The sequence below is a fragment of the Pelophylax lessonae genome (genome assembly GCF_965119305.1).
Source record: "Pelophylax lessonae genome assembly, chromosome: 2".
NCBI classification, from domain to species: Eukaryota; Metazoa; Chordata; class Amphibia; order Anura; family Ranidae; genus Pelophylax; species Pelophylax lessonae.
Genome location: NC_138769.1, coordinates 516,344,777 through 516,365,095, shown reverse-complemented (window position 1 = coordinate 516,365,095; position 20,319 = coordinate 516,344,777). Strand labels below are relative to the sequence as shown.

The window sequence follows — 20,319 nt, the reverse complement described above, 5'->3', positions numbered from 1 at the left end:
GATGTGGGGGCTAGTAAAGGAAACCAAGTGGGGGATGGAAGTATCTAATACTGTCAGAAGTGCTGAATGCTGAGGATGTTTAAGAAATCTTCTTTCTTCAATCTTCTTCTTCAAGAGGAGTCCAGGAAAAGGAAGTGGTCATTGTGTGCTTTGCAGAAAGCACAGTTTTTCACATTTTAAAAATATCAACAGTCACATTAAATTATTTTAGGTTCCTTTACCATTACTCAGTTTTATTGATACATTTTTTTTTATTCACTCTTTCTTTTAAACATACTATAATTTTCCTTTTTTTAAAATAATGTTTCCTCCTTGTAGTCGAACACTCTTATGGTTTGACACAAAGGTCTTGTGCTCTCATAGCTAAATGATTCCTATTACTAAAATATTTTGTTCTCACATCCTTGTCTGCCTCTACATAAATATAGCACTTTATATTAATGTTCAGGAGAATTGTGTGTGTGCCATCAACAGCATTGTCTTATCAATAATAGGGGCCATATCAAGCAACCTGTCACAAGAAACTACTTGATATAAAGACGAGATTGCAGACATCTCTGCAATCAATATTAGGATGGCTACAGTATGGAAGATTCAGCTACTGCATATCATTTTGTCAGCATCTATTTCAATGACCAAATGAAGCATTAATTCAAATCATAAATCTATGGTGATTTAAATCTAGGAATGAGCACCTGCCTGCTTTAATGATTTATTTTGTACATTTCAGTAAGCAGGAGATTTGTCCATATGAACTGACAGGTCACCTTCAGATGCCAGCAGCCGACTGTTTATCACCAAGCAGACTAACATCTCATCTTAGCAAGTAAATATTAAACTAAAAGAATCCAATTGATTCTGGATGGAAAAATAAGGCAATACAGTCATATATTTTTTTTCTCTTAGGCTATTAATGCTTTATTTTATCAGTCCCAATATGTTTTTTTTATTTTTCCTAAAATGGTAACTCTTGTAGGAGGATGTGAACTCAAGGTTATCATTTTAAATTGGAATGTGGGAGATAAAATAATTACCTATTTGCATCTTGGGCTGCCCGCGACTCCCTTTACGTTTTGACCTTTTGCAATTCAGCAATAACGAGTGTAGTGCTGAACTGTTTGCAGTACTTATTTGGAGCAATAATATGCTCTATTAAATGCACTATTTCTCTTGAATTACCATGTCATTATCTAGGAATGTAAATATTTGCATATAAAAGAGTTTGTCATTTCTGTATAAAATAAAGTTCTTTTTAAGTACAAATGGTGTGTTCAGCACTTAGACTGGATTCACATGAGCGGCTAAAGGAGGCACAGGTCAGGTGGTTTTGATGCAAGCCAAGAGCCCTCTAAATGATAGGTCCAATGTAGAGACACGTGGATCAGTAAACATATGTCTTATCAGGGCAAAATAGTGTGGTCTGGCTGCCAAAATGTCATAGGTAACTTTAGCCCATGATTGGGAAAAGACTGGCTATTCTTAACACTGCACTCTCTGTCAAAAGACCAGTTGGACAGAATGCAGCCCCGTAGCCTTAGTATATGATTTAACTTTGTTATGATTATTTCACTAAAAATCAACTTACAGATTTTAGAGTGGATGTTTAAATGGTCATTATAAACAAATCAAGAGCCACAAGTGTACATGAGAACATATATGTAATAATTATACAGTATCTTCTGCTTTATTAACCACTTGCCGACCGCCGCACGACTATTTACTGCGGCGGTCAGCCCCTCACAGGCAGAGCAACGTAGGTCTACGTCGCTAGCCTGTGAGGCTTCTAGTGAGCAAGCGTGCGCCGCCAGAGGCATGCTCCCGCGCGGTCACGGACCCCCCCGCACGTGTGCCTGGCGGGCCCGATGTCCGCCGGGCACTCACGATCGTCTGTGACACTGGAAGAAAGGCAGGCGGCTGATGTAAACAAAGCTGCCTGTCATTCTTCCCTGTGTAAGAATGGAGATAAGACGGTTCTACTATGTAGGACCGTTGATCTCTGTTCTTACACCAGTAGCCATGTCCAATCACAGTTAGAAGCACGCCCCTAGGACACACTTAACCCCTCCCTCTCCAATACAGTTAACCCCTTCACTGCCAGTGTCATTTTTACAGTAACAGTGCATATTTATAGCACTGATTACTGCAGTAATGTCACTTGTACCCCAAAAGTGTCATAAATGTCAGTCATGGGTCCGATCTGTCTGCCGCAATGTCGCAGTCCCACAAAAAAAATCGCAGATCGCCGCCATTACTCGTTAAAAAAAAACAACAAAAATGACAAAAACCTTTCCCTTTGTTAGTAAACGCGATAACTTTTGCGCAAACCAATCAAAATATACGCTTTTTGTGATTTTTTTACCAAACATATGTAGCATTAAACAATTTGGCCGAAAATGTTAAAAAATTTTGATGGTTACATTTTTTTTGGGAATTTCATATAAAAAAATGTGAAAAATATTGTTATTTTTGCAAAATTGACGCTTTTTTTTGTTTACAGGGCATGATCAAAAAATCACACAGGTGATTAAATACCACCAAAAGAAAGCTCTGTTTGTGGGAAAAAAAGGACATCAATTTCGTTTAGGTACAGCGTCGCACGACAGCGCAATTGTCCGTATTTGTCACGCAGTGCCGAATCGCAAAATAGGCCCTGGTCAGGAAGGGGGTAAAATATTCCGGGGCTTAAGTGGTTAAAGACATTTGAAGCAACACTGGTTGCAAAATCTGCTGTTCTAAATTGTGTTCAGAGTACTGAATAATAAAGTCACGTATTGGCGAATACTAGAAATATTTTAGATTTTATACGTGAAACATTATTTCAGCATATTTTGCCTATTTAACCTGGGACGAAAATAAAACTACAGAAAAAACTCCAAAAAATAACATTTTAATTGGTGCAATCTTTTATGGAATATTTTAAAATCCAAATAACCCCAACAATATCTAACCTACAAGGTTTTCCAGGATAATCTATAACATAATCCACATTAAATTATGAGGAATACCCTTGGATAGGTTTATTACATCCTAAAGTCAATTACCTCAACAAATATCAGCTGCTCATCGTTGTCCAATTAGCAGCCAAGCAAACCATAGCATGAGCCAGGAAGAAACAGTCTGCTCAATTTTCAGAGATCACAGACAAATCAGATTGTATTACAATCAATGAAACATTGACCAGTATTCTCATGGATTTGTGTGATACGTTTTTAAAACTTTGGACACTGATTTGCTAAAGGTGTAAGGAATCTTCACACAATAAACTGTGTAAATGTTCACATCAGTTGTAATAAATGCAAATTTCTGTTTATTTATTTTATCTGCACACAAATAAATAGTTGAAATGAATATTTACCAATTAGTTGAATAAAATATTCAGCAGGAGAGCGTATTTTGATTGATGATATTAATATCATTTAAGTGTTTCCAACTTTCCTACAGTTCTACCACTGGTGATATTGCCCCGCCCCTCCCCCCCCCCCCCCTACACACACACCTATCCCTGTTTTTTTTTTCCCACCCCTTCCATCTTACTTGTTCTATCTTTGATATACTGTTTACCTGTGTATGAAGGCCCATAGATGATAACATTTTCATTTGAAAACACTGACTGACTGTGTTGAGGGGGGAATCTCTCCTGCAGCGCTATTGTGATCTGCTGGTGGGTGGGGGTTGCCAAAAATGCAATCATTTCTCTTGTTGTACCTGCTTTGCTAGCAACTATAGCCACCAGCAATAATCCAAATGACAGGCTGGATGTAACTATCGATGGATGGATCGACTTGGGTATAATCAGGCTGCCCATACATGGATCAAATCTCAGTCAGTCCCTACTGAACCGGGCAAATTTCAATCCATAAATGGCAGGCTTTAGGGGCATATTTTTTTTTCATATTGAAACACACACATGTTGGTAGCCGATACATAGGAATAAATAAAGTAAAGAAGAAACCCCTTTGAGAATTTTTAAAAAGAAAGCATAGCCTGAAAATGTGCCTCCACCCTCTTGAAAAATTAGACACTGTATACAGTGGGAAGCCCAAAACCTATTTATGTGGTATACCTTTACCAAGTTTTTAACGCAGTAAGCATTGTCTAACACACAGTACCCAATAGTGCATAGTCAAATGTTTCTAACTTGCATTGGTGTGGCTATGAATAAGCACTAGTAAGTGTGAAACACATTATACCTTCTTCATTCCTCCTAACGTACCTGCTTTGCTGATTTTACTGATCATGGACAATAAGGTGGTTTCTAGGATGTGCAGCTGTCCATTAGTTTTTCATTGCATTGAGGTGAGTCTGTAGTTTTTCTACATCTATGCAATGTTTGCCTTAACACAGCAATCAAGCTGAAAACTGGACAACTGCAAATAATAGAATATGCAATTATGCTGCAATGTTATCAGTCTGGATGAACTCATAAAGAATTACTCCTCTAAAGGTTCTTTTCGATGCCCAATAGCTTTTGCATATCTAACAGCAGATTCAATGGTTTTGTTATTAGATCCAAAGCCTAATACATTTGCACAAAGAAGCAGAAAGATAATTTAAAAAACAGTAAAATGTTGAATATTTCTCTACACTGTCTACGACTACATTTAAAACAAATATATTAAAGTGTATCAAACCACAAATGTCAAATGCAAGGGACTTTTTGTTTTAATAAGGATAAACATGAATATCTGTTTAAAACAGTAACTAACCAGTGACCAATCAGATTTCACCTTTTATCAACTCTGGGCGGGAACAAATAATAATTATGAATTAATGTCTGTGGATATTAGCACTTCAAAACTGTTCCAATGATTGCTAGACCTGAAAGATCACTTGCATTTTTCTATGAAGTATATGACATTTAGTTCTATTGGTGAGTTTTATATGAGCTTCTTTTTATAACGTATATTTGAGTGTTAATATGCTACAGTAATAAAAGACAAACATTTATTGTCTTTTCAGAATTCAAGCTCAGGTCTTATAATAACTTGAATCTGGATTTAATAAACATTATTCAACCAGGTAAGCAGTTGCATTACCAAAAATGGTTTATTGATAGGGAACCCATATTGAACCTGGGCGTAGGCATTAGCAATGCCTGTTCAAAACTACTTTAATGATTTGTGATAATTTATTTTATTCCAAAAACTAGGTCTCAACAAATTTTAGTTCATTGCAATTGAAAATGATAAAACGTAAAGAGTTGAAATGACAGATGCTTACCGACACTTGAGTTGAGATCCCCATTGTCAGAGTCTGCCCCGTGTTGTGTATTGCTGCCATGATAGTTGCTCATAGCTTCTAACTTGATTTTTTTAACCTTCATTGCTTCAGCTATTGCAGCATTGGTAGCAGCGGCTGCTGCAGCAGCTGCTGCTGTTAGACCTAGAAGAGATTTATAAAAATATATGTATGCAGATGAAAATGTTTCAGTACAGATTCAGAAAGTATACCATTTGTGTGTAGGCCAAGCAATTCATAAATACAAAATAGAGTATTGTTACATTTGTTCCAAGTCCAAATCTAGCCAAAACATTTTATGCTGGATGTTGAGGGAAAGGGTAAGAGTCAGAATCGTAGAGAGTTATTTTGGAGATTTCTCCTTACTTCTTGCCCCAGTGACATCAAGCCAAGAAATTAGAGGGTATGTATGCCACTAGGATAGAAAAGCACAAAGAGCAATAAAGATATGACAATTTTTTTTAAATATTCTTACTCTTCTAAATAAGGGTGCTTTTGTTACAGTTTCTGTCCTCAACAGTTAGACACCCTGTAACCAAGGGTAAAAAGTGAGGGTAAATCTCCCCAATGAGAACACAGATAACAATAAAAAATAACAATTAGTACCTCTGTACAAAATGAAACCAGAAAAGTTTTGTCTGGAGTTAAACAACACTTGACTTAGAAGGGAAAAAATAATTGGCTCTCACTGGAAGTTACGCTTAAAGGCATCTAAGCTGGCAATTTTACATTGGAACTCTTTGTTAGGAAATGCAGATTTATATGTATATGTAATCACTTCTATGATGCATACATGACAGCTTATGCTAAATGTGCTTAGAAGACCTCAGTCTAACTATTAGAAGAGAAGCAAAGGCAAACATGTGGCATTACTACGCAGTCTTGGTTCCCAACCATCTGATAGGCAGATGGCATAAGTCTGATTCTACAGCTAAAATGTGGTGGCACATCGTTTAAAACCTTGTTTGTATTCTAAGTGTTACCAGAGCCATATTGATATACACAATACATCACAGTATTATTGGAACCATCTTGTTAGTTTCAATCATAAATGCTTGCAGTCTTGATTTAATCTCTGAGGAATTGCTTTCATGACTGTCAAAACAGTATTTTTAGCCAAATCAAATTGAATATTTTCTAAGCTTCGGGAATGTTGTTGTTCTAATAGCCAATAGCTACATTTATGTTTCCAATGGTACTTGTATAATTCAGAAGTCATAATGTAATTTGCTCCATATATTTTTTTTAATATATACTCATATATATATACAGTATCTCACAAAAGTGAGTGCACCCCTCACATTTTTGTAAATATTTTATTATATTTTTTTATGTGACAACCCTGAAGAAATGACACTTTGCTACGATGTAAAAATAGTGAGTGTACAGCTTGTATAACAGTGTATATTTGTTTTCCCCTCAAAATAACTCAACACACAGCCATTAATTTCTAAACCGCTGGCAACAAAAGTGAGCACACCCCTAAGTGTATATGTCATGTGAATTGTTAGTGTTACAAGGTGTTACTGGGGAGCAGGTGTGTTAAATTTGGTGTCATCACTCTCACTCTCTCATACTGGTCAATGGAGGTTCAACATGGCATGTCATGGCAAAGAACTCTGAGGATCTGAAAAAAAGAATTGTTGCTAAAAGATGGCCTAGGCTATAAGAAGATGGCCAAGACCCTGAAACTGAGCTGCAGCACAGTGGCCAAGACCATACAGCGGTTTAACAGGACAGGTTCCACCTCGGGACAGGCCTCACCATGGTCGACCATAGAGGTTGAGTGCATGTGCTCAGCGTCATATCCAGAGCTTGTCTTTGGGAAATAGATGTATGAATGCTGCCAGCATTGCTGCCAAGGTTGAAGGGGGATATATATATATATATATATATATATATATATATATATATATATTTTTTTTTTTTAAATCAATGTGTAGTACCTTCAACACAGATAAGCTTTCTTGTTTGTTTATTTAAATTATGTCAGTGGGAGGGATGTGTTTCACAGATCAGTTGAGTTTTGCTTTTGGTGAAGTTGATACATTACCAAATTCACAGGTAGAAGAAAACACAGTAAATTATAGGTATTCAGAGGAAAACAGTCCAGAAATCTAAAGATTTTTTCCAACACTCTACTCTACACCTTTCTCTTTGCATGCTGATGCGCTCACCAGCTCTTCAACAAATCAGCCTAGTCAACAGAGCACGTTCCAGTTAGGAAAAGAATGAGCATCTCACATTTAAAACTGATAAAACCACCTCAATATCCCCTAACAGGTCTCAGATGTAAGGCATCTCTTGCAAGACATCCTTCTTTAACAAAGGTACACCAGTGCTCAAAATCTAGTTTAAAATTACATCACATAATTAGATGTTACATGATTCTGGTCTAAAATCACAATTGAAGATGCATATTTTAGCATATATAATAAAATAAATCAATGCAAAAAAAATGTATATATCTATAAAATGAATATGAATGTTCTAGGTAAAGTTGTATAAAAAGAACATACATATGCAGTTGCCAAGTTTTTGGGATTTCTTGCTACCTAACTGCAGCCACAAGCTTAGCATAAAACTAATTCCACAAAACATCACAAAACACTAAAAACCAATATAAACATACTTTCAAATAGCAGCTACACATGCAATAAATAACAAAATATATATTTTTCTGGTTAAGTTATGAAAAGATTTTCATTACGTGAGAAGAGCATCATTCCCATTGCTGGGAGTATCAAATGATTGTTGGTTAATGCTAATTTAAGACTTATAAATAAAAATGTAGCTTACTAATATGCAAAAAGTATATTTTTCTTCAAGGTCGAATCCATGTTTTATAGCTCCACTTTATCAAATGCAGCTTTATCTAAAATTTTTTCCTTTTAACATAGATTCAGCTAAAGTTTCATAGGAATACTGTCCCATAGATATATAAAAACAATATATATATTGGCAGCAGAAATCATAAATACATTAGGGTGCATTGTCATAATGCCTGTTCCAAAATGATTGACCGTTTAGGTGGTTTTAAAAGTGATTAAAGCGTTGTTTATTTATAAACAAATAAGTAATAGTAGGTGCTAATTAAACAGATTCAGTAATTACTAAGATATTACTCCTCCAATGGTCAGTTATCAGGGCTGGGTTTACTATTTGGCATGGCAGGCTTGTGCTTATAGATGACATAGGCAAGTAGACTGCCATTGCCTCTATAGTTATAGGTCAAACATTTTTTTTTTCTATGTTCAGTGGATATTCTTTTCATTTAGGCTGATTTATACAGTAACATTATTTTAACCTGGGAAAAGACAAGAAAAAAAGAAAATGATCTGTGCTAAAAAAGGTGATATCTGGGAAAGAGATGTAGGTGCGTTTGAAGAGGAGCAGTGGGAGGAGGCCCTATTAGCAGTCCATCAGTTTTCCCTGAATGTGGTTTAAAAGCTTTCACAACTATATTTGCTCCTGAAGGTATTACACACCTGAGAGGCTGTTCGGTATGGGAAGAAGGGAAAGCACTACCTGCACAAGATGCAGCAGGGACCATGATCATTTATTTAATTTTAGGTGGCAGGGCCCAAACTTACATCTCTATTGAAGGGGAGTTATAACTACTATAAATAAGGTTTTACAGGTCAATGTGCCTGAGGAACCAAAACAATGTTTATTGGGAATTTTGTGTGATCTCCCTGTAGATGATTTCCCTAAAAAGGCCCTAGCTAGGGCACCCTTCCTGGCCTGCAAGCTAATTTTAAGGCATTGGATATCCGCTAATTCCCCCCCCCCCCTCCCATTGAAAGAGGAGACAGCCCAAATGGGAGATCCTCTTCGACTGGAAAAATACATATTTCAGCATAGGGGGTGCTTTGGGAAATTCAACAAACTTTGGGCCCCATGTTGGATACACTGGACTTGGCCCTGGTTGACCTTATCATGGATCGCCTGCTGCTTGGTCGGGGGGGGGGATGAAGGAATGTTTATTATGTTGATATTTCTGGGTATTGGGACACTTTGAAATATCCTGTGTGTGTTTTTCCTTGTATTTTGGTGGTAGCACATTTTGCCTTACCAAATGTTATTACATTTCATGAATGATGCAAGTAAGAATTTCCATATGCCAGATAATTTGACTTGATGTATCTATTAGGAATAGGTAATTCCTGAAAAGTCTTTCACATGTGAAAGGTCTCCAAAGATAACTAAGGAAACCTTTGCAAGAGTTTAGCCAAGTCCAGAACATTACCCCATCCCATGTGATCCTGGCTGGCCAATTATGAGCTAAATTATAAAGCTAAAAGTATGTGCCTTCATTTTATAAATCTGTCTTGTAGACTTAAAGCAGAGTTCCACTAATTTTTGTGTTTAATAAAAGTCAGCAGCTACAAAAAGTGTAGCTGCTGAATTTTAATAAACAGACATTCACCTGTCCCGTGGTCCAGTGATGTGGCCACCGGAAGCCTTGCTTCTCTCCCTCTGCTCTCCACAGTGCCGGCATTGCAAGTTTAGGCACTGCAAGCTGTCAGAGCCAGGTGCACACTGCACATGCACGAGCCACGCAGCACATCCCTATTGGCCGGGCAATCTTCTGGGACCTGTGACATGTCCTGGAAGATTGCAAGGAGGGAGGGGAAGAGGAAGGCAGCTCAAGCAGAAGAGGGAGCAGGTAACTGTTAAAACTAGCTACCTATCCCCCCACCCAAAAAAAATGACATGCCATATGTGGCAAATTTGGGGGGGGGGTGCTTAAAGCGGAACTTCCCCTTTTGGGTGGAGCTTTGCTTTAATGATTTTGATAACTTAAAGATAACAGAGCACAAGTAAAAGAAAAAGAAAGATAAACTGTCATATCTGCAAGTCTTGCATTTGCCAGGACATATTAAAGGTACTTGTGTTTCAAAGGTATTCTTACAAATGTGATACTTTCTTTTATGTTAACAAATTACCCCTTGTCTGAAAAAATCTGTCACTGGGACAAGACGTGAATGGAATCAGTAATGAGGCCAATAGACAACAATAAGAATTTAGTCAGGTGTTTTTACCTGCCCTCTACTCTAAGAAGTGTCTCCCTTCACTGGGGAATGAAGTAAAGGAAAAGTCATCATTGGGCACAAAGGCTGCAACATAAAGTGATTGTAGAGGCATACTTACCTGCCCTGTGCTAAACCTCCTCTTCAGGGATCCTCTGCTGGCGCTCTAGGTTCCACCTCTTCTGCATGTGCCACCATAGCACTTGCTGTGAGGCACATGTGCAGGCTCGCTCCCGATCCGTGATGTGTGAATTCATGGATAAACAAAGCACAGCTTGGTGCGCCCCCTGCTCCCTTCCCACAGCATTTGATTGGCAGCAACAGGAGCCAATGGCTCCCACTGCTGCCTCTGAGTTCTGTGAAGAGATAGAGAGCAGCACCTTTGCACATGGGCATAGCATTGAATCGAGAGAGGGGGTGCTGGTGGTAAGCTGATAATGGAAGGATTTTTACCCTAATGCAGGGAATGCTTTACAGTTTTTGTAAAGCCTTGTATTTTTTTAATAACACAGACATGTTATACTTACCTGCTCTGTGCAATGGTTAAGCACAGAGCAGCCTCAATTCTTCTCTTCAAAGACAAAAACAGAGGCGCCTCTAAGTGTAGACTATAGACACATTTATTATTAAAAATATGCACTCGCTGTGGCCGGCAGTAGGCGGAGCTGGAGACAGGGAGAGAGGCTCGTAGTCCGTCAGCTCCGCCTACTGCCGGCCACAGCGAGGAGGTCTCTATCCCAGTAGGACAACTACACAGACCAGATGATCACGTCCACCACATACCTCATCTCGGAAATATCGGAATGGGTTTTCTCACATGAGCACTTTAATTCAGATGTGAGTGCATATTTTTAATAATAAATGTGTCTATAGTCTACACTTAGAGGTGCCTCTGTTTTTGTCTTTGTTTGTAGCCCCGTGGAACCCCTGGCTTTGGTTTTTTGAAGGCTGCCCTAATTGGTGGACTCTCTTTCCCTTCCATCCTTACTCAGTGACTGTATCTGATCCATATGGACTCTGGCTTATGGTATGACTAATGCGCTTGTATACATGTTTTATGTTCAATTCTTCTCTTCTCAGGTCCTCCGCCAGTGATCCTCGCTCTGCCCCCACCGAGTGTCCCCACAGCAAGCTGCGCTGTATTGGGGCACTCATGCATGCTCGCTCTTGGGCCTTGCTCTGAGTGTCCATAAGATGCTCCCTTGTCACTGCCTCCGATTGACAGCAGCAAGAGTCAATGGCTCTTGCTATTGTAACTGAGCCAATCAAGCGTGAGAGACCCAGGAGAACCTTGTGCACATCGCTCAGGTAGGTAATTAGAGAGGGCTGCTGGGAAAGCTGCATGCAGAAGGCTTTTACCTCACTGCATAGAATGCAGCAAAGTAAAAACTTTCTGCCTTTACAAACACTTTAAGTTAAAAAAAAAATGTATGCCTTTACAGCCACCTTAAACCCTGTAGAAAATTACACGTGTAATAAAATATTCTGTGGAACTGACCAATCCAGTTCTAATGACTTCACTGCTATTTTAGCATTTGTTCAGAAATATAGAACTAGCACAAATCAAAAGAAAAATTATCATATTAGCTCTTTTGGTAATTTAACTAAATGAATAAGAAACATAAGCGTTTCTATGTTTTTGAAAAGACGTCAAGACTGAAAAGGCAAATTTGTCTACAAGGAGAAGCTAGAAAATTGTTCCAAGTAAACATTTGGAAACATGCATAATACATAGGCTAAAATTATCCATAATTTTATGATATTTCCATAAAATGTGTGGGCATTTACCACAATTGGTAGCAAAACATAAAAACCTGTTCTAAATTGGAAAAATGTAGGTGAACATGCAAATAATCAAGACAGGACATCTGTGCCTAAATAATCTGAGCAGATACCTTCATAAATTGATTTGCGCAAAGGGCATACAGAAATGAGAAACTAAAACAAACATTTTTTTTTCTTTGCATTCTTATTGGGTTTATATGCAGTATCTGTCTTTGTACTACAGTTTTGAAAGACCTCAACTGTTATTTACATATCCAGGGATGCCAAGCAACTTTGCACACTTGACTTATTAAATATCTTCCCTTGTGATTTGAAACCTGTCATCACCGACCTGGCAATTGTATTGTTTACATTTATCCTGTTTGTGTCTGCACTGTAGCTGCAGACAATGAGTGAGGGCAAGGAAGATATCTACCTGTTTGAATAAAGCCAAACTCCAGCCCAAATATTTTTTACATTTTAAAAATATTGGGAAAGTGATGGAACCTCATGTGTCGTGTTTTTAATGTTGTATGAGACCCACCCAATTGTTAACATTAAAACCAGCCATAAACGGATCAAACGTATTTGGTTCACCAGGGACCAACTGAACATTAATCCATTTTTGGGCAAGGAGGTCATATAGAAGTCAATCCACCAATTGGCTTTTGTGCAAGCAGCCTGTTAGTTTGTTTTCTGAATGATCAGTGCTACTGGCTATAGCCAGCAGCACTGATCAGTGTGTTCTGACAGCAGGGAAAGCTTCCTGCTGTCAGAATACAATAGCAGGCTGTATGTTCATAAGTCAATTTACCGATCTGTGGGAGGGATTCCTCTTCAACACCAAGTGTGGTGATGGGGGAATCAAATATTTTTTTTTTATTCAACCTGCTGTTTGAATGAAAAAAAAATTGTGTCAGCTATGGCCTACCATTAGAATTAGCACTGGAATTCAAAGGAAAATCTCTCCAGTGGGGACATAGACGGCAAAAATACTCTTTTTCTCAGTAAAATGGGGAAGGCTTAGAACCTTTGTGAAATTACTGTTACTTATTGTGACTCTGGTCCCAATGACCACGGCTCCCTTCCTGCAGTCACAGTCTGTCACAGGACAAAAAAGTGAGGAGAATTCTTCCCAAAAAAGACTAACATTAAAACATGAGCTCAACAGAGAAGAGCTTTATGTCTTTAGCGCTAGAAGCACTTATGTACTCCCTCAAGAAATAAATCACTAACTGCTAGAAGTAGACAGCCCTTGTTAAAGGAGTTTCTACAGTGAGGAGAAGGACTGAGCACAAAGCAGTCATCAAGGATTCCTCCATATGTACATTCTCATCTCCATTACTGACTTTTACTTAAGAATTAGGTAAGAGCTTAGTTAAATATGTTAAGGTGTGGTTTGTTTCAAGCAACTTCTGATTTGTTTTTCCATTGATTGCATGAATGTAGCTAAGAAATCATGTATTAATTCTTATGCTGGAAGCATTGATTCAAGCCGGTATATTAAGTATAGAAAGCTGAATGTTAACCATACAATATGTACCTATGTACCCTGGCCAATGCTTGTGATGACAACTCTTAAAGCATAGAGAAGGAAAGGTCAGAGGTCACATACTTTACATTTGCAAAGTTTTTTTGTATCCATGATAAAGTTAGAAAAAATGTAATTTAAAAGTATAGTTATTCTTTAAAGTCCAATCAGAACTTTTTCAGATAGCATGTTGAAGGATTAAAAACTCTATCAGGTTGTGACCCAGATCTGGCCTTCCTTTATTCTATGAAAGACTGGGCTGCTGTTGAAGATTCTCCCTCACTTCCTGTCTAGTAAAACCTTTGTCACCAAGGTATTAAAGAGGTTCTTCACCCTGTCTGAAAAAAATTAAAAGTTGGCAGCTACAAATACTGTAGCTGCTGACTTTTAGTCCCTATGCACACAGGGCATTTTTACAGCCGCTTTTTCCTGGCATTGGTAGAGGCATTGCAGCTCATTTGTTCTAATGCCCTGTGTACATGGGGACTTAATAAAAGGACACTCACCTGCCAGGGATCCAGCTTCATCCTCGCCCGAACCAATTATTCGCCGGGCTTCAGTTCCAGAGCTCTGGGCATGTTTTCTATGGGAAGCCACTTGTGTTTTTTTGTGGCTTCACAGCTGGCTTCCCACTGCACATCTGCAGACTGCGCTGCACTTTGTGAATGGTTCCATAGCCTTCTGGGACCTAAGACGTGTCCCAGAAGGTTGCGGCCAGGGGGTTTCCAGTGAAATCACCACGGTGGTCTGACCAGAAGTGAGAGTGGGTACCTGGAAAAAACAGGAACCAATCCCCCCCCCCAAAAAAAAGTGCCAAAAGTGGAAGGGCGGGGGGGCATAGAGTGAAGTGAAACTTCCCCTTTTCGGATGAAGTTCTGCTTTAAGTGAGGAGAACGCTCTCTAACCATCCTGGATAGCAAAGAAAATCTGACAAGAATTTTTTTTTTTTTTCCATAAAACAAGAATTTTCATGATTTCCCACTTCGTGCAAAAAAAGTTAAAAGTTTTGGCTAGACAAACACTGGCTTATGCTTATTCCAGGATCTTACACCCTATATGTCTTTTTTACTGTTAGTGGATCCTCCTGATCTGTTTTTCCTAGCATGCTGACAATGTTAGCAGAAGGAAGTTTTAAACTTCAGTCAGATATATTAAGTTTACCCTGGAGATTGACTGTAAAAATATGCACTGTGTACAATTTCTTTCTCTTCTGCATGAACTTAACAAGATTTACAATGACATATTTAATACATTTAGTCACAAATTTGTCATATAGTGAGTCTGTTAATTGGTGTTTCTTTTATTTACCACAACTAAGCAGGCTGCTGTTAAAAAAATAAAAATAAAGTGTATAGAACAACATTTGTGCAAGTTAACATTTCTACAACATACAACATCAGCGCATTCACAGAGAACATTCTACCTATTACATTATGCATTTAATGTGTAACCTTGTGAACGATCATAAATTGTTACTTTATCTAATCAAAGTAGACTTAATAATGTAGAAGGGCAAAGGTTTAAATTTGTGAAGTATTATTTTACACTAAGTTTAGTACAAAAAAACTACAAGGGGAAAGAGGCAAGAAAACCAGTAATAAATGATCCTTTATAGCCTAGGGCATTGGCCTAGTTAATAAACTTTCATTGAAGGTTTCTTTCAACTGTTCCGGACAATGAAGTAGAAAAAAAAAAATCTTAAATTACAGCCATGTGTGAGTTTTAAGGCTCCATTCCTTTTATCTCCACCTCCACAGTTTAGTTTAAAAAAAAAAGATAAATGAGATATGTAATTGATTCTCCTAAATGAAAAGGTTTGTGTAGAAAAATACAGCAAAATAATATATCCACGAGACCTAACTAAAAATACATCCATTCAGACATGTTATCATTTCTAACACTCTGATATCAGTAAACTTTCCGAAGCCACCCTATGAAGTTCTAGTAGCTTTTTATCTTATGGAAATGTGAACAATTGCTATGAATAATAATAATTATGATGATTAGTATTGTTATTACTATAATTAGTCTCATTTTTAGTTAGTTAACCTGGCTCAAAATACGTCTAAAGGCAATTAAAGGGCCCAAGGATAATTGTCTCATGGACACAGATCAGGGTACAGGGCTGCTGTGATTGGACCTGTACCATATGATCACACATATAAACTCAGACTGCAACTCTACAGCCTGTGAAACCTTCTTCTCAAAGCACTCACTCGACTGTGTGAGTTTTCACTCCCCCTAGTTTTAACCCCCTAAATGCTGGATCACAGTACCGCAAACCCGTGCGTTGTGTGTGATTGCGTGGCAATTACAGCAAGGCCCCATTCATCTAATAGATTGCGCTCAGCAGACTGTAATGCCGGCAGCAGGAGGTATAATTCTTGCCATGACATGTGTTCACCTCTTACCAGCTAAAGGGGGAGAGGTTGAGGGGAAGTAAAAATGTGACTTAACTGCCCCCTAAGACAAGTGTAAACAAGCCCTTAGACACTCACCACACCATTGCAGCCAGTCACAGTGTACCCGAACACTGCTGCACCAGCCCTAGATTAAGACTGTCAGATTGGGTGTAGTGGCTGTGTTCGTGCAGCCACTGGGTCCAAATAGCCATAAGTGGAGCTGCCTGCAGGAACACCCATGCATTTACATGTGAGTAAACACCCACTTGCATGGGGTGCACATTGATACACCCCATATGAGGCCTAATATCACAGCCAGTCAGTGTTCAATGATCGGCGCCACACCAGTGACAAGGTGACCAGACCAGTGCAACCAGCAGTTCCTCCACCACATCAGTACAATGTCACCAGAGCCAGTAAAAGAATTCCTGATTACCACCACACCAGTGCAGTGTTACCTCTGCCTGCCACTGTCCTGTTTATTGACAACGTTTCTGCTTATTGACAACATTTCTGCCTGCTGCCTGGACGGGTTTTTTCCCTTTTTATTGACCATGTTGACTGCCGCCTGAACTGTCCCATCTGTACATCCCACTGACTATGTTTCTCACAGAGAAAATTTACAGTAATCCCCTGTGGACAACTGCACTCCTTGAACCACAGGAACTCTTTTGCTTTTCCTTTCTTCAGCCTTGCACTTCCTGGACAGTAAACATGGCATTCCTGGGGGGAGCTCTGTACCCATACACTAGGCTTGTTTAGTTTATAGGAATGGGAACTGCTACATATGACGCTACACTAAGCTGTATTCCCTGGCCACTTACACAGAGGCAACCTGTTCATTGTTTTATATACAGTGTTGGTTGATTTCTTTATACAGGATGCAATGTCAGGTACATAATCAGTCCAAACATAAAAACGTTTTACATACAGTATCTCACAAAAGTGAGTACACCCCTCACATTTTTGTAAATATTTTATTATACCTTTTCGTGTGACAACACTGAAGAAATTACACTTTGCTACAATGTAAACTAGGGAGTGTACAGCTTGTATAACAGTGAAAATTTGCTGTCTCCTCAAAAAACTCAACACACGGTCATTATTGTCTAAACCGCTGGCAAAAAAAGTGAGTACACCCCTAAGTGAATATATCTAAATTGGGCCCAATTAGCCATTTTCCCTCCCCGATGTCATGTGGCTCCATAGTACTACAAGCTCTCAGGTGTGAATGGGGAGTAGGTGTGGTAAATTTAGTGTTATCACGCTCACACTCTCATACTGGTCACTGAAAGTTCAACATGGCACCTCATGGCAAAGAACTCTTCGAGGATCTGAAAAATAGAATTGTTGCTCTACATAAAGATGGCCTAGGCCATAAGAAGATTGCCAAGACCCTGAAACTGAGTTGCAGCATGGTGGCCAAGACAATACAGGGGTTTAACAGGACAGGTTCCACTCAGAACAGGCCTTGCCATGTTCGACCAGAAGTACGTGCTCAGCATCATATCCAGAGGTTGTCTTTGGGAAATAGAAGTATGAGTGCTGCAAGCAATGCTGCAGAGGCTGAAGAGGTGGGTGGGTCAGCCTGTCAGTGCTCAGACCATACGCCACACACTGCATCAAATTGGTCTGCATTACTGTCATCCCAAAAAGAAGCCTCTTCTAAAGATGATGCACAAGAAAGCCTGCAAACAGTTTGCTGAAGACAAGCAAACTAAGAACATGGATTACTGGAACCATGTCCTGTGGTCTGATGGGACCAAGATAAACATATTTGGTTCAGATGGTGTCAAGCATGTGTGGCTGCAACCAGGTGAGGAGCACAAAGACAAGTGTGTCTTGCCTACAGTCAAGCATGGTGGTGGGAGTGTCATGGTCTGGGGCTGCATGAGTGCTGCCGGCACTGGGGAGCTACACTTCACTGAGGGAGCCATGAATACCAACATGTACTGTGACATACTGAAGCAGAGCATGATCCCCTCTCTTCGAAGACTGGGCCGCAGGGCAGTATTCCAACATAATATTGACCCCAAACACACCTCCAAGAAGACCACTTCCTTGCTAAAGAAGCTGAGGGTAAAGGTGATGGACTGGCCAAGCATGTCTCCAGACCTAAACCCTATTGAGCATCTGTGGGGACTTCTCAAATGGAAGGTGGAGGAGCACAAGGTCTCTAACATCCACCAGCTCCGTGATGTCCTCATGGAGGAGTGGAAGAGGACTCCAGTGACAACCTGTGAAGCTCTGGTGATCTCCATGCCCAAGAGGGTTAAGGCAGTGCTGGAAAATAATGGTGGCCACACAAAATATTGGCACTTTGGGCCCAATTTGGACATTTTCACTTAGGGGTATACTCACTTTTGTTGCCAGCAATTTAGACATTAATGGCTGTGTGTTGAATTATTTTGAGGGGACAGCAAATTTACACTGTTATACAAGCTGTACACTAACTACTTTACATTGTAGCAAAGTGTACCTTCTTCAGTGTTGTCACATGAAAAGATATAATAAAATATTTACAAACATGTGAGGGGTGTACTCACTTTTGTGAGATACTATACACATTTATATATATATATATATATATATATATATATATATATATATATATATACATATATATAAAGAACATTTCTCTTTAAATAGATCAAACAGGCATGCTGGAAAACCAGCATCCGATCAGTGCAAGCAGCCAATGGCTGTGGGTGCTGATCTGTGTGTTCTGGCAGGGGGGCAGAACACAATAGCTCAGCAGTGGGGATCACCAAAGTAACATTGCTTGGTCAGTATGGCGACCCCTCTGTATTTCTTTTTTTTGTTTGGCCTGCAGCATTGAACAAAAAAAGACTGATCGCCTGATTATTGGCAAAGCTGATATATTGAGGGCCGATATGCACTTTCCCCGATATATCGGAATCGGCCACCAAGGTTACCGATATTACCAAAATTTCGGAAAGTGCTTGTACTGGAGTGATGCCTGCAGCTAGAGGTGTCATCCCGGTACCAGTGTCCATAGCCGACAGTCGGCTGTCTTGTAATGACAACTGATGCGGCTGGGAAGCCGCTCGGCTTTCATTACAAGGAGCGGGAGGGGCGTCCCCCCTCCCGCTGCTTTCCACGGCTCACCTGGGTCTCCCGTACCACCGGGCAACCAGCCCGAATGCGGCTTTGATCGGGTCTCTTGCAAAAACCCGGAAGTGATGTCATGACACCATTTCCAGGGCCTGTCGCCAGATTTTAAAAAATGACAGCATTCAAAACAGCCAAACTTGACATTTTGAATGCTTTTAAGTGCAGAGGAGGGGTTGGAAGAGGGTGGATTCATCCACAAGAGTACCTGTCAAGTAAAAAAAATGAAAAAAAAAATTTAATGTAAGAAAACATCGGCCCTTATCGGACGATACCGATACGTGATGACCAAAATATCGGTATTGGCAATGAAAAAACAATATCGGCCGATCCCTACTGTACAATGTGCATGCCTTCTAAACTTCCACAGATTTTCTTCTGGTATCTCGTCACCAATATTCTAATATTCCCAAGGTGGATAACCAGCAAAAAAGTAAGTAAAAACTTTTTTTTTCCTTTACCGTAGTTTTTTTTTTTTTTATGGCCAGTGTTACAATTGTTCTTTACAGTGTGCTTTGCATGGCCAGATGCACTTCTTCTCAGCTAAAATTGAAAGATGAGTCAGGATCCATTTAATCCAGTAATAATTTAAAACAACACCAGGAAACAGAAAACTGACCACATCAAGACATTTAATTTATTTTAACCAATCAGGTACAAGCAATTACATGCAAAATAACATGACTTTAAAAAGGTCATCAATTCAAAGTACCTGTTGCTGGTAAATTTAAAAAAGTAGTGATGTTGCTGTTGATAGTTCTGTACTTTAATGAGCAAATTATGCCCTTGCGTGTGCATATTTGTGGAGTAGATCAATTTGGATTTCCAATGGGAACTTCTTTTGCTACTAACACAATCTATTAACATTATGCTTAGTAAGGTTTTAAGAGTATGAATTTACAACAAAAAGAAATCCAGGAAAATATTTTGTAATAAAAATTTAAAAAATGTACTCACCTGAGATGTATGCCACTTTCAATATTGTTTCTGTTTCTTTTAAAGAAAAGTATGGTCAAAGCTTTTTTGGCCATTCTTCTCTTGCAGATCACAGAAGTGCACTTACTTTTGCTCTCCTATGACCCAGAGTAAGCTAATAGCTAATATACAGTTTAATTCATGTCGGATAGTATAACACTCACTATACTTCCATTCCACTGAGGGTATAAGAATCAAGGCTCTCCTAAACAGAAGCTGTAGAAAAAAAGCAAGGTTGGGACTT

The 20,319-nt window shown here is 39.1% G+C and overlaps 1 protein-coding gene across 5 annotated transcripts in view; it reads right to left on the bottom strand.

Annotated features, from left to right (window-relative positions):
- DACH1 (dachshund family transcription factor 1) overlaps positions 1 to 20,319 on the bottom strand; it is a 482,576-nt gene that overhangs the window by 208,736 nt on the left and 253,521 nt on the right. For all 5 annotated transcript variants that reach the window (XM_082247025.1, XM_082247026.1, XM_082247027.1 and 2 more), the window contains exon 3: positions 5,221 to 5,382. In XM_082247025.1, coding sequence (XP_082103151.1) covers positions 5,221 to 5,382 — 162 coding nt within the window. The remainder of the gene's footprint in view (positions 1 to 5,220; positions 5,383 to 20,319) is intronic.